General features: G+C 42.4%; 1 protein-coding gene across 4 annotated transcripts in view; it reads right to left on the bottom strand.

Annotated features, from left to right (window-relative positions):
- Nucleotides 1–15,542, bottom strand: part of LOC108243330 (A-kinase anchor protein 13) — a 110,284-nt gene that overhangs the window by 31,099 nt on the left and 63,643 nt on the right. For 3 of the 4 annotated variants that reach the window (XM_037979901.1, XM_017428686.3, XM_037979903.1), the window contains 5 exons: nucleotides 11,416–11,561; nucleotides 7,814–8,178; nucleotides 5,431–5,478; nucleotides 2,775–2,952; nucleotides 2,276–2,378 (listed from right to left, as the gene is read on the bottom strand). In XM_037979901.1, the coding sequence (XP_037835829.1) occupies nucleotides 2,276–2,378; nucleotides 2,775–2,952; nucleotides 5,431–5,478; nucleotides 7,814–8,178; nucleotides 11,416–11,561 (840 nt within the window). The remainder of the gene's footprint in view (nucleotides 1–2,275; nucleotides 2,379–2,774; nucleotides 2,953–5,430; nucleotides 5,479–7,813; nucleotides 8,179–11,415; nucleotides 11,562–15,542) is intronic. The other variant, XM_037979902.1, reaches the window with a different exon arrangement.

Raw genomic sequence — 15,542 nt, 5'->3', positions numbered from 1 at the left:
GGACAGGAGAAGCCAAGGTCTTATTCAGTGTGGCAAATAGAAGTGATAAACACAAAGCTTGCTGCCAAAGCTAAAAAAAAAAACAATAAAAAAAAAACAGGCTTTCTTCTTTTGGCGTTTTGCTTCCAGCGCGTTTTAAATCACCAATCAAACTGCCATCAGCTACATATCAGCAATAATTAGTGCTCGGCTTTATGATAAGTCTGTTGTAATAAATCAATATGGCTTCATTTTGCCTTCAGTATTTTTTTTTTTTAAGTTAAGTACTACGGAGGACAGATCAATCATTACAAAAATAATAAAAAACATCAGGTGATTGAATGGAAGTTTACAGAGAACAATAAGAATGATCTCAGCCAAGAATGGCAATTTAGAGAGGAGAGGCAAAGGTCTACACCCTCGCAGGACAGGTGGGGTGTGTCGACCATAACGAAGGCTGTCATGTGACAACAACACAAACTCGACCCGGCTGCACAAAGGGTGACACCTCACCACGCCGAGTCACATTTCTTTTCAAACACCGCCACAGTGAGAGGAGATGCAGCCACGAGGGAGGTGGGTGGGGGGGATGGCGCGACTAGAGCTCTATCAGCTACTGTTCTGATTTTGATACAGCATCTAGGTTCTGCCAAGCGGAGTTTACGGCTCTGTACTTACTCGAGTCATCCTCATCATCGCTTGATGAAGTGTCCCCGTAAATGAACTGAGACTTAGATTTGGTGAGGATGGGAGAAAGGTTGAAAGAGAAGGAAATTCGCCTCTTACGTCTCAGACGTCCCACCGCTGAGGGGGAGGTGGCAGACAGGAAAGAACCAAAGCAGGCACTGATCATTTGATTAAACGAAAAGGAAAAAGTTAAGATAACCTGTTGATAAATGAAAATGAGGATGACCAGTTGCTTTTTTCATACAATGGGTTGAAAATTGTTCACCCCACATAAAATTCTCTGTTTTGTTGCTTCACAGTCTGGAATTTAAAAAGGTTTTCAACCTGATAATAAGTAATGGACTTACACAAAATCCATTCAGTTAAAAGGGAAAAACTTGATTTAAATAATTCTAAAAAACAAAAGAAAAAAAGTGGTGAACACTGGAGGTGATCCACCTGTGGGCAATCCGAGTATCAAATGATCCCTCAGTCTCACAGACCAGGCAGGGAGAAGATTGATCTGACAAGCAACCAAGAAGTGAAAGATAAACCTGACAAAGCTGGGCAGCTCTTCTGCAGAGGTAAGACACTGCTTAAACATAAAGAAATACAGAAAAATACATACTGAAATTTACCAAATCATCTGGATGAAGGAGCTGTGGTCAAACAATGGTAAAATGGAACTTTGTGACTATTAAGGACTGCACCCCGCCTGGTGCAAATTTAACATCGCTCACAGTCCTGATAACACCATCCCCACAGTGAAGCATGGTAGTGGTAGCATCATACAATGGGGATATATTTAATTGGCAGCAACTACTCAGAGTAAAAGGAAAGATGACTGGACAAAAACACAGGAACATTCTTGAGAGAAATCTGTTTGAGTCTTCAAGAGGTCTGAAACCGGGAGAGAGGTCTACCTTCCAGCAGGTCAGCGACCCTAAACACACTGCTGAGCAACACTCCAGAGGTTTAATGAGTAACAGGTAAATGTTCTGTAATGGATCAGACAAATTTCAGACCTCAGTCCGCCTGAGAATCTGTCATTTGATTCAAAGACTGCTGCACACAAGCTGCGCCCATTCAACCTGAGGGAGGCTGGTCATGAAGAATGGACCACAATTCCAGTATCTTGATGTGCCAAGCTCATGGAAATCTGCTGCTGTATCTAATGCAAAAGGTGGCTTTCATTTTTGTTTTTCATTTCATTTTATTTTATTTGTTTTTGCAAAGAGAACGCCAACGTGGGTGAAGGCTTTTGCAGCACGCTGCAACAACACCTGGTACAAATCAATCCTTTTGCTAAGTTAGTTGTGTATCAGACTCCCCTTTTTATCTTTCGGAGGCCCTTTTGCCATCTGTTGCAGGCATTTCTTTATCAGCTTTTGAGATAAACACAGAAATAAATCCCATGTAATTTCTTATGAAAGCATTTTCTGTCCCCTTCACTTCCTCTAGGTGAGGTGAACTCAGACAAACTTGGCTCATTTAGAACTTTATGCTTTTAAATTACTATCCAAGCTTTTAATAAATAAAAATAAGATGGGACTTCAACTAACAAAAAGTCTGAAGAGGCTAAATGTTATATGAAATCACTTAGTGACTAAGTGTTTCAGCAGACACTCACCATCGATGTCTTTATGACTGATGGCGACCATGGACACAGACTTGGTGAGGGGCAGGGTCATTGAGGGGCAGCTGCTTCGCAGAGGTCGGTACCGCCTTAATTTCTGCAGTGTGAGACACAAAGTTTCATCAAATCTGGTGCACAGCAATGAAAAAAAAAAGAGGACGCAGAGGCAGACGGTCGAAGATTATGTGGAACAAAACAGCAGCAGTCGCTCAATAGGAAACAGGAAGGACAAACAAAAAGAGGAAACTGGATGTTTGATTTGTGATGTTATGTTTGCCATTTGTTACAAAACATTGAGTAAAATAAAGCTGAGTGAGGACGGTGAGGACGATTAATTCTCACAAATCCACAAATAGATAAATCGTAGATTAGTTGCTTATTGACAAACTTTACAAATATTTTACTCCTCCCAGGAGTTGGGCTCAGGATGTTTAAAAGTTTAGGCTCTACCATCTAAATTACAAACTTGATGTGTGTGCGTGTCTCGGCTGACCGTGTGATGTAGCCTGTTTTGCTCCTCCAGCTCCTCCTGTTCTTCTGTCAGGGACACCAGGGAGACCCTGTCATCGCTGTCTTGTCGGGGCATCCTCCAAGGCTCCTGGACACGGGGGCCTTGGATGTTGGAGCCCCTCAGCTCTTCTTGGACCCCACTGAGTCCCTCCAAGCTGTAGCTACAGGGACAAACAGGAGGACAAACGTCAGTGGGAAAACTCCACCAGCCTTTCTGAGCCGTTCAGCTCATCTTTCTGGACAAACACGACAATCGTTGCAACAAGACACACAGACATGCATGCATGCACCTGTTGACAGACACACAAACACGCACACACACGCACCCAAAGCTGGTCCTGCACAGTGTTTAGTCAGCTGAGTTATCGCCAGCCTCTGGGGCAGATTTACAGCTGAAGCAGCTGCAAATGACTTCCAACATCAGCATCAGCACAGAGAGCTGTGCAGCTGTGATTTACAACCCCAATTACATCGATCTATGACCAGGAATAAGAGGCCTTGAAAAATCCAATGCAATGATTATGGGGAGGAAAACTACAGCTACATTTCAGAATGAGCTATGTTAGCAAGCTGCAGCTCTATCTGCTTCAGGACAGGCTCGCTCATGGTCCAAGCTTTGGCAGTAAATCTCCCTTCTCTTCAGCTTTGGGTCCGCGTGGCATGCCGTTATCCAGCAAATCATCAATCCAACACTGTCAAGCATCACTAACTAAGACTGGACTAAAAGAATCATCAGTGACCAGCGTGGAGCAGCGCTCACCAATCCTCAGGGAGCGCAGATGGCTTTATATGTCATATTAAAGCCTCCTTCCTGGCAGTGTTATTACATACTCACCCTACAGAGCCTAAAAGTCCTCCATACTGGAAAACACCTGCAGCGATTGCAGCTCTCTGCTGTAGAGCAGAAAGCCACCAACTGACTGACTGACTGGGTATTCATGCACACAACACCACACCCACAACAACGGCTAATGCAAATGAAGCTGCTTGTAAATATGCACTATTCATGAAAGGACACATGACCTCAGTAAAAAAAAAAAGGAAAGGAAATGTCAAACACACAGTAACACGTCGTACCTGCGGCGACTAACTACTGTTACATCGCTGATGTGAGGGGCTTCAGGAGGGCACCAGCTCACACTAACAGGGGGGGCGGGGTGGGGCACGAGGTTCGGACATAAAGAGAAACAATGGGATGATGGACAAGCAAGAACAACAGCGCAGCAGGAGAAGGATGTGGAGATGACACAGTTCCAGGGACGTCTGAGGACAATACCAAAGAGGACGTACTGTACTGCACCCCATTTCCCACTGTGAAACATAAACCTAGTCAATTTGTTGGGTTTGTTTCCTGCTGCAGTGTTCTGGTTGTAACAGGAACATGCAGGAACCCAAGCTGTTTCCCGGAAAAGAAACAAACAAAAAAAAAGGCAACAGCAGCAGAATAACCCCCGAGTACAAGTAAGCACTACTGGAGCTGCTGCTTTCCTCCGTGTGACAGATGTGGCCAGATGGTTACAGCGGTGGCCTTTTACACAGTGAGACATGCCTTATTTAGAGCCTGATAAATAGGGAGGACGGCTGGTGTTATCAGCTATTATTAGAATGTAACTACAACCATTGTGTAACTATATCAGGATACATGGCACCCTACAAGTGACAAGAAACAGAGGCACGGTTTGTTCATTACAGAGCTTTGTGACTAAAAAACGGCCCACTCAGACAACATCTAAGTCAAAAAATCTATTAACCAAAGCTAACACACCACATTTTTCTAGGTATGTTAACATATCAATAAACAAGGTATAAGACTTACAGAAAGACTCAACATGCTGTTTTAATCTCTTCGTCTTAAGTTCTTTTCGTAGCTAAGCAAATTGTTGGGGCAAATATTTCCGCAAGAAAATCTTTCCTTCTTATCCTCAAGAGTCACTCTGCCCAACCAGGATGTGGCCAGTCAGAGGAGTAACAAATCCAGTACCTTTTCCCACCAAATTCAGCAGCGTTTATGAGTACAGCATGGCTGTTTGGATCGGTCTACGGAACTGAAACAGCTCCACTCAATCTATCAAGATAAATGTAGGAAGAGCCTGGCTCCCTTATCATTGCCATTGCCTCCCCCTGTCTCCATCTGGGTGAAAGTGCAGTTTAGAAAGTCAACAAAGCCGTTCTACAGCTAGAACAACTTCCATTCTGATTTTATTGCTGTGGCACTGAGTTGTCTCCTCCAGGACTTAACTCAAAACTCTTCTGACGCCTTTATAGTTGGCAAAAAAAAAAAAAAAATCCCTATAAGAAAAAAAAAGGTCTGTTCTCAATCTCTAGCAATACAGCTGAGCCTCCGGAACTAAACTCCTCTTTTTCCATTTGGCTTCTTGTTATTACCACTGCAATATAAAACAGCAGAGCCTCAGCCACAGCTTTCTTTTTTTTCCACAGCGCTTTATGCACATTCCAACAGGGGTGAAAAGAGAGCAACATTTTTCAGAGCCGATGCCTGCAGGGATGCAGCAGAAAGCAGGAGCAGTGCAGCGAGCATATATTAAAAAGCAGGAGCTTTACAACAAAAACCTGCATAAATTTCCCATCGCATCTCACGAAGAAACCAGTCAATCTCAGTAAGTGTGATTTATTAGTACCTTCTCCTGTGAAAGGCCGGCTTCCTCTCACCAGGGCTACGAATGGAACTGGAGGTGATGAGAACAGAAACAGGAAGTGGTGGATAACGGGGTGAGATGAGTTGAGATTTGAGAAGATAGCATGTGAGCATGAACATGATGAAGGAGCTCTTCCAGCTGATGATGGGAGCATGGGTTATTCTTAAAATTCTGATTTAAATGACCTGTTATGAGCATGTGATCAGCACCGATGTTTGGTCAGAATAATCACCATAAATACGTACTTTGAAAAGGATTATTTGCCGTCTTGCCAGGAGTTAGATACTCCTCACATACCTGTCTGTTACACACAGAGATGAAGCCAGGGACCATTTGGCTTTGTTTACCAGGAAAAAAAAAATTAAAAAAGGAGAAGAAGAAGAGAAACAACTAGTTTGGAATGAGGAAAAACTATTTCTGAGCCAGGAGCAGTGACTCTCTGGAGTCTCTCCTTGTTGCCAACTTCCAAAGTAAAAAAAGGGGAAGTTTCTGCACTGGGCCAATAAATAGCCATGAGCATGACCGCTTGTCACAGCATAAACACTTATTCTTGCATTAATGAGCTTTAGAGGTGGTGGTAGGTGGATTTTTGTTGTTTAAGTGAAGCTAATGTGCTGCTGCTGATAGCTTCATATCTATCTAGCTGACACCTTAATGCTGCCTGACAGAAGGAGGCAGACTATGTTCTTTCCAACGTATCAGTCCACATATATCCTGCTATAACCCTCTTTATTTTTAATCCTAAGTCTTTTGTTGTCCTTTAGCATTTGGCACAAATTTATTGCGAGTTTAAAAAAAAAAAACGAGAGGAGAACGTGATCTGAAATGTTCGTTTCCACATGTTTGAGAGGCAGGGACTTCGAATCACAGCCATAAGAGGCGATGATGTTGTTGCCTGTGTCTCTTTGTTTGCCTGCCATGTTAGCAAAATATCTCACAAACCAGTGGACATTCAACTCTGTCTGTCTTTTAGCAACTTGTCTCATGAACCACTGGACTAATTTTAATGACACTTCCAGGAAAGTAATCAGCAGGAGTACATCTACAGCCGATTACCGTTTGGAGTCAACCCAAATTTAAAATGGCTGTTACAGCCAATTGACTTCAAGGAGGACAAAAGTGGCTATAACTCAGTTAGTTTTGTATATATTGATCAAAAATTTAGTGTGATAGAAGATGAGCATCATTCCCAACACAAACGCTGAGCACTAATATTTTTGCTTTAGACTTTAGCGTTACCTGTACTCAACATTAACACACCTCGAGATCCTCGTTAAATTGCACAAAACATCAATTATATTGTTCGCCACAATGGCAATAACTTTAGATTTCTCACCATAAGATGATATAAGTTTAAAACTCTGGCAATAAAGACCAAAGGCTACTTCTTGAATTTCTTTGAATTTCTGCTTGTAGCTGAACAGACAGCTGGTTCTGAGGGTGAAGGTGCTCAACACAAGGTGCTGTGTCCGTAAAAAAGCTTTTGCACCACAAATGTGTCACATTTACTCAGTATTCCCAGAAACCGCTTGGAAGAAAGCATTATTTTAAGATGTGAACAAACAGGAGACTGTTCAAGGTAAAACCATGATGATTACGTGTTTGACTCACTAATTTTGTTAAGTTCATGTTATATTTACAAAACCTCATGAGTCATTTAAGCCCTGGGATTTTTCAGATATCTCATGGTTGTCTGTCAGAACAAAAATATTTTTCTTTGTTTTGGTATTAGTGCCATTATCAGAAAATAAACACGAAACTTAGTGGCATGATTATGTCATAAAAATAGATGCTTTTTATCTGAAGCCTTTTTTTTCCCCTCTGTTTTTACTCCAATTTTGTGGCTCTGCGAACGCCTGCGTAAAAAATAGCAGGAAAACAACCACACGAAACATACAAGTCACGTAGACTTCTATATGATAAAAGAGTTGAATGTTGACAAAAACATGTCAAGATTTTGTTTTTGCTCTGCTGAGCAGCTAATGTCAAGTAGTTTGGGTTGCATTGTGATAAGTGCTGTACGTGTTGCTGAGTGGGGGTGAAAATGTGCGGTGTGTGTTTCAGCTGGAGTCGGAGTCTGTGTATTTGAGGATATAAATTGATGTGTAGACTTCTGTGTGGCTCCCAACAGTCGTCAGACAAATGGCAACACAGCTGCTCACAGCAGGGAATAAAACTGTCAACATAGCTCTGATGAAATGACTTGAAGAAGATCTAATAATGCTGACATACGATATGAACACATCAGGTTCACTGTCATGTACAGACTAACATCAGCAGGCGAAGTTCAGGATAAAAAAGTAACAATTCTGTCTCTTTAATAAACCCGATTCAAAATACAAGATTGCCTCCCATCAGCTCTCACCTCCTCTGGTTCATCTCTGCTTCTCCGCCGTTGTTCTTTCCTGGACCCCAGCTGTGGCGACGGAGGGGCGACAGCGAGCGGATGCTGTTTCGGAAGATGCAGGAGCGCTGCGGCACCTCGGTCACTCTGTCTTTCGCCTCCTCCTCGGCGTCTGCCGCTCCTCCCCCTCCACTGGCGCCGCTGTCCGGGCCCGCAGCGGCTGGAACACCGGTCTGGGTGCCCTCCTCTGGGCTCCAGCTGCAGCCCAGGCCCTGGCTGCCCTCTGGGCTGGAGCTGGACGGGCCGACGCTGGCTGTGTCGTCGGTGGAGGAGCAAGAGACGGAAACCTCGCTGGCACTGTCTCCGCCCGTCACCGGTTCATCAATCTGCCGACATAAAAGGAAATTCACACGCGTTATTTTTAAACATCACTGCCTCCTTTGATTCAGTTCCAAGAACCTTCCAAAGAGACACAACCTAAAAGCATTATTCTGTCAGGTTCAAAGGTGTAAAATAAAATGGTAATGACGCATTATCTTCAAAAACAAACATGTAAGGATAGGTGCTTTCAGAATAAATAGAATCATTTAAATTTTATTTGTTCATTTATTTCAAGCTTTCTTTAATGTTTGCAAATATTGTAGATAATAATTTTTTTTCATTAATATTTCAGCAACACTTTGAAGCCAGGCCTGAGACGTGTTTTCCTCACACGGCTGTCATGTTTGAAATAACCAACGGTGTGGGGTTGAAGCTGAACCCCTGCTTTTTCACCTGAGAAGGCAGGAGAGGTAGTCACAGAGCTGCAGAGGTCTGTGTGTGTAAGGGAAAGCTGAGATCATGACATATTGGTGCGATGCAGTGAAGACATACAGTACTGTGCAAAAGTCAAAAAACATTTCTTGTAATCTTTAATAGTCGTCTTGATCAATAATTCTTCAGTCTCTCTGAAGCTTTTTCAAAGTTTTCCTTTCGAGTTCGGCTTTTCACCTTTTTCCCTATTCTGTCCTTGCATGGTACCATTTTCAGAGGAATGTTTTTCTTTTGTTTAAGCCACTTAACCCTGGCTAATGAATCTTTCAGAGATAAAAAAGGCCCCCAAAGCTCTATTTTAACATTCATATTTAGGCTCTTTATTAACAGCAGCCTGTCACAAAAGACACAATTTATTTCCATTTATTAGCAATTATTATATTATTATAGCAATTATTTTTTTAGCCTGGCTATGATTTGCTAAGAAATTATGACAGAAAGTAGTTAGCTATAAGACATCCTTGCATGAAAAGATTAGACCTTTGTTGGAAGCTCCTTTTATACCAAATCAGATAAATCATACAATCATCCAAACTGTTGTTACTCGTATATTCTAAAAATCACTTTCTTTGCCTCGCCTTCAACTTTTTTCTTTATTTTGTGTAGAAAACATGAACAAATTTAGAATTCAATGCTGCTAAAACACTGAAATAATTTGTAATTAAGTGTTAAAATGAATATAAGAAATATTATCGGGTTGTTTTTTTTTTCTTTTCCACAGCAAATTTGTTTACACTCTGGTTACTTGAAGTGAACAGCTGTCAGTGTGAACAGCAACACAGGAAGTGAAGCATTTACACTTGTAAATCTATCTTTGGTCAACCTGTGACATAAACAGAAAACAATATTTAAAAGAAAAATCGAATCAAGTCCAAATAAACAGCAAAACAGCCCAAGTTGTCGTGCACAACGCAATGAAATGCGACTCAAAAAGGAACAACAGAACATACGTCCTTCAAGTCCCTGTTAATCACCTGGGCTATCCCATTGTGTATCCATCAGCATTTCCTCACTGAAGCATGAGATGAATTCAGAGAAGGCTGGAAGAGCTATTTAACCCGCAGGAATGGAACATAATGAGGACCAAATGGCAGGGCTTAAGGATAACGAGCCGCAGCCACTTTATAGCAACACTGACATTATAACAAACACCAACAGATGATGGTGGAAACAAAGCTTTCACAGATGTTTCTGACTGATACACACATTTTTAAACACTGTCAAAGTCACAAAGCTATCAGGACTGTGCATTTGCTAAATGTGATGTGCATTAATTTGGGGGTTTTTTTGCATTTGTGAGTGTTTTCAAAGAATTAGCTAAATGTGCAGTTGAGCTAATTCATCCTCTTCTGTTTCGTCTTGAACACAAGCAATGAACGAGACCGTGAAAGCAAGCCGACTCTGTGAAAGTACACTCGAGCTTGAGAAGGATGGGAATACAGTCGTACACTGGCACACACAGGTTTGGGTAGGTTCATTCGGAGTAAATTTGTAGGTGTGAGCTTTAACTGGGCTTATTGTGCTGCCAGCTGCAGTGTTAGCGGCGAGCATAGAGCTGCTTCTGTTGGAGGGCTGGGAAAGAAAGATCTGCTTTGTGCTGCAGACACAACTTCCTCTGGGAGTGAGGGAACGTGTGAGCTGGTGTGTGTGTGTGTGTGTGTGTGTGTGTGAGCGCGGTTCGCAGAAGAGAGCGCACGTGACTGCAGTGAATGTCGGCCTCAGAGCGAGGAAAGGGATTCAGATAGGCTTTAACATTTCACATTTCTTGCTTTTGGATTTTGCTTAGGTCCCTACATTAAAAAAAGAAATGAACAACGAGCGTTCTTTCTCTAAAGACATGACACATGTTTCGCACATGTGATAAAGAGTTTGATGTCATGACATTTAGTTTTGAGACAGTTTCTTCAGCCTTTTTTTTTCTCCTCTGCACTCACAGTACTGTGGGCTTCCAAAAGAAAGACATTTTCTCCTCAGAGAGCAGCAAAGGCGATAATCCCCTCTTTCAAAATTTAGCTTCTGTGGCCTTTGTTTGAAATCAAAGCATGAGAGCCACATTTCTCCCATCACTCCCCACGCACCGAGCTCCTCACCCTCAGCATCCCAGCATAACACCCGCAGTTCGCTGAGATTTGCTCCACCGCCTTCATTGTTCCCTCTTGTTCGCAACAAACAGGACATAAGGTTCATATTATAATAAGCATGCTTCAAGTGCTCAACGCGGCAGAAAGAAGCAACACTGAGAAATGTGTGTGTGTGTTTTCGACAACAACCAAAGGGTGCCTGGCTTCACACAGACTTTCCGCTGCAGCAGAGAGGCAGCGGGGACCGCAACTTGCACTCTCCCAGCAGCGGAGAAGAGCTGCCAGCTTTGAAAGATGCTTAGTTGATGTTTGGCATCTCAGCCTCAGGGCGCTGATAAATAAAACCCGAGTTCAGACCGAGAAAAATAGCTACGTTATACATATGATAGAATCCCTATAGGGGTGGCTGCAGAGGCAAACAAAATTAATTCCTGCTGTTCGACATGAGTGAACCTGATGTTTAAACTGCAGCCAGGAATACACGGAGACTGATGCGGCTAAATCCAGGGGTGCATTTTTCTCTTATTTAGAACCAATGTTTTGCAATTTGACAGTTCAAACTCAACCTTCAGTCACATACCGCTTGTGGAACTGCTTTAAAATACATTTTGTTAACTCTTTTTCAGGCAAATAGATGTGGACCAGCAATATACACTGGATTTGTTTATTTATTTTTACTTTTTTAGAAGGGGGACTGATTTTTTTATTTTTTATTTTTTTTAAACAGACCTTTCTGAAGATGCTGTCAAATCCCGGCTCTGCGTTCAGGAAGGTCTCTATGTCGCTGCCAGAATCTCTGTGAGCCGAGGAGGGACAGCTGGTGGAGCGGCTGGATTTGCCGGGCAAACCGGGAAACGCCGAAGACGTCGAGGGTCCTGAAAGACACAACAGCAACAACAAGTGTCAACACCGCGATACTGCAGGACGAAAGTGGAACGGAAGGAGCATCGCTGCGACGAGAACAGTTTGACTTTTGCTTTCAGGCGGAGGGGGAAAAAAAAAAAAATATCAAGAAAGCATCCTTTTTTCAACATTTCTGAAATGAAATTTATCACAGTGTCAAAATAACAAGCTTTCTTCTTCTTTTTCTTCTTCTTCTTCTTCTTCTTTTTCCCACCACACAAGCATGTCTGTTAGACGTCAGTGAAAAGACTAGTGGGAATCTGAGAAGGTGTGAAAAGCCTGACGGATCAATGGCCGACTGTCCTGAGTGAAGCCGTCTGTGCTGAGCTGCAAACAACTACTGTTTGTGTTATAAAGGATCAGAGGGCAGACCTTAAACTGAAATCACACTCAAAGAAAACGACGACTGAAAATGATATTAATGCACAGAGGAAACAGGTTTTAGGGAAAAGGAGCTTCTGTGATTTTAAAAGCCACTGAAGCATAGTCTTCATACAACTTCCTGCAGTTTTTTATTATGACTTTAATGTCTGGTTTATATATATATATATATATATATATATATATATATATAAGAAAGAAAATCCCCACCTGACTCAAATAAAATATTTTAAAGTTGCACAGTTTGAAATTATGGCTTNNNTGGCTTGCACGTTTAACACACTGACTAATATCCACATTCAGCTTCTCTCATTGAGTTTCACTACACTCAAACCTTAGCTGGCTTTTAAAAGCAGCCCACTGTGAGCCATTTTCTTTAGCTTACACCCACCATTATCTCATGCCCCCCACCCCCCCGGCCCACTGAATCACAAACAAGGGGATCTAAAGTCAGAACAAACTTCGAAGCTCTAAAGCATCGCAGTTCTGGGGGGTTACAGGTTGTTGTACATGTAAGGGCTGTACTCTGCCACACATGTGGAACATCATGGTGTTTTATTTTTTTTAAGCCTGTTGGCAGGAACAACTTGGTGAGATCATCCACCCGGTTTGCAGTTTTGCGTTTATCCTAGACGTCTATTTCAGCCCAAAAAGCGGAAGTTGCTCTCGGTCCCTGAGGAACGCTCTGAATTCACAGCGCTCATGAGAACAAGAGGAAGTTGCTTTTGTCAATCTTGTGTGCTCATCCTTTAAAAATGGGTAGCTGCCTAGAAATGAGGTAATGAAACATCCACGGCTTGATCAGGGATTTTTAATGACGACATCCACATCGGAAAGAAGTGAAACAGAAGGAACTCAAGCTAGCAAGCTAACCAAGGCACAAACACGAGATGACCAGCATGGAATAGCTAAAACACTCCTACTGGATGATTTCACACATGACTAAAATCATGCAGGTGACACAGGCTTAACTAGCATTCCTTGAAGGAATGCATGTCTTTCGCCTCCTTGTGTGGCAAAGTTTTAAATGATCTGTTCGGTTCAGACTACGTGTTGCAGATGACTCTCTGCTAAAACCACATTATGGTTTAGCTTGGGTTGTAGCAATTTCCGAGTTTGCAACGTCTGATTAGAGGTTGCGTCTATCGTTTTGGAGTTTACGCCACAAGTTAATCACTTGTAGATGTACAGTCAATGACTGCTTTCTGAGAGTTTCATTAAAATCCTTCATCTTGGTTTAGGTGATATTTGGCTGACAGACACAGTGGTTATCGTCTGCCACCATGATAAGCAGGCGATAACCATTTAGTTCGGACTCAAAGGAGGCCATGCAGGGATCATCAGCATCACGATCACAGTATTTATCAGCTGACAAATCAATTCAAACACCGATAGGTCATATTGAAACTACACAACATAAAGTGTTAAACCCTGACTTAGAGCTTTAAGAATCTTGGATCAGGGAGAGTGACCACAAGAGTCTGTGCAAAAGGTTATTTCTGCTGTTAGAAAAGCAGATAAACTGCAAAATAATCTGACAGAAGTAAGGCTCCCGAGTTTAAACACCACAGCTTTGTTTAGTTGTCAAATAATCACAAACCAAATCATAATTCCGCCTTTATGCTTGTCCCGTTTAAAGGCAACAATGAATACAAAACCATGTGCTGCTGGTTGACACACGTCTTCACTGCTATCAGGTTCCTTTTCTTCGTGAATAACATGTTTGAAAAGTAGATAAAAGTGACAGTGAATTTATTCCACTTTGGCTCCGATGTTCTGCGTCAGAATGTGGCCAAAGTGCTTTTGTTTTTTTTGTTTTGTTTTTGAGGGGGTGGGGGGGGGGGCATTATTGCCTTCTTCTAGTAAGTGCTGGTGACACAAAAGATGCAGCGTGTCTGTCGCTGACTCCGCCCCCTCGCACCTGTCCACCAAAACTAGCGGGGGACTGTGAGCTCTGACAGCTGTCTTCCTCCCTCCGTTATAAACAGAGCCCGGCACCAACGCACCTCACCCGCACACACACACACACACACACACACACACACAAAGCAAGGCGAGAGCGCCGAGAAACAGGTGGAAAGTGAAAGAGAGTCGGTGGGTGGGAGACTCCTGCTGAATGGGAATCACCTCACACACCTGAGAGAATTACAGTAAATCTTATGCGATGCAAAAAAAAAAAAACAGTCTATTGCATTATTCATTGGCGTTACAGTAGGAGCTGCTTTCACGTGTGCTCTTTTAGATAAATGCAGCTGAAGAAACACTGGAATGTTAACATGATGTTGGCTGAGATGCGATACTTTAAGATCTGATAAGTTCAGATAAAATCAGCACCTACAGATCTGAGAAAGAAAAAAAAAAAAACCTGTTCCCCATCTCAGTCTATCACGTGGGCGAGCATTGTGTTGGCTGTGCAGAAGGTGCTTTTCCATACAGCTTTTCGGGTTTTTTTTCATAATTTTGATGAAAAGAATAAACCACTTGGGGCTGAGTCTACTGGATGTTGTTGTCTAGTGAGTGTGCACATCAACATCTTGTGGTTGCTTTTTTTTTTTTTCCTTTCCCTGTTGCTGAGACAACTCCGACAGAACAAAATCAGCTCCTAACCAGTTCCCATCTGCAGTTCATTTGCTGGATTATACACACATTCACAAATCTAACCGGGTTTTGCAGCCTGTAAGAAAATTGATTACTGAATGCCGGGTGAAATTTCATCAAGATGCTGCCGACATGTGAGCTCCGCTTTTTCAGCAAGAAAAGAATCTCTCTGAAGAGATTAGAGCCTCCACTTACCTGAAATGCATTTTAAATCTTTCCTATGATTCACACAAAACTGTTTTCTCCTGAAATGTTTGATTTTAATTTTCACAGTATCCTTACCCCCCGTCTGCCTTCTGCCTTAGGCACAGCCAGACTCTCTGTCTATGTAAATAAATGGTTTCTGAATGAGGCTGAGCTGAGCAGGACTTCAGCCGGGACAAATGGAACATCATGGAACATCCCAATCAGCACCATAAAGCGGCAGCGTGACTCAACACAAACCACAGATGTACAGACAAGCTCCCAAACTCTGGTCCTCCTAAAAACCTAAAATAAAAATTCAGAGCCAGTAATGGAGTACCGAAGGACTCTAGTCCAGAGTCATCCTAAACCACAAATACACAAACTGTGCTGCACAAAGTGAAGATGCTTTCACTGTTTGCCCTTTTTATTTGGTCTCCTCCTTGTATGAGGACACAAAGCTGCAGCTCTGTGCGACCAAACAAGGGTTTGGAACAAATTTATTCCACTTTTTTTCCCTCTTTAAATAAGAGAGAACGTACAGGAAGTGACTAGTTAACAAATGTGGGGAAACGATACTTTAGTCGCAACAAAGGTATCGACCTTTATCGAGGAGGTTTTACAAACCAGTTTTGCGCACTGAGTCCAGCTGGAATATTGATGAGCAGGACTTCTGTACAGCTGCTGGGTGGGAGAAGGTTTGAGACTGAGCTCAATCACAACATCCAGCTAAAGGAGCTTAAAGTAAAAGACTGTCTGACGGACGGCAAATGCTTTTAGGTAAAAAGCAG

This window comes from Kryptolebias marmoratus, linkage group LG15 (assembly GCF_001649575.2).
Source record: "Kryptolebias marmoratus isolate JLee-2015 linkage group LG15, ASM164957v2, whole genome shotgun sequence".
Lineage (NCBI taxonomy): Eukaryota > Metazoa > Chordata > Actinopteri > Cyprinodontiformes > Rivulidae > Kryptolebias > Kryptolebias marmoratus.
This window is presented reverse-complemented; position numbering and strand designations above follow the sequence as displayed.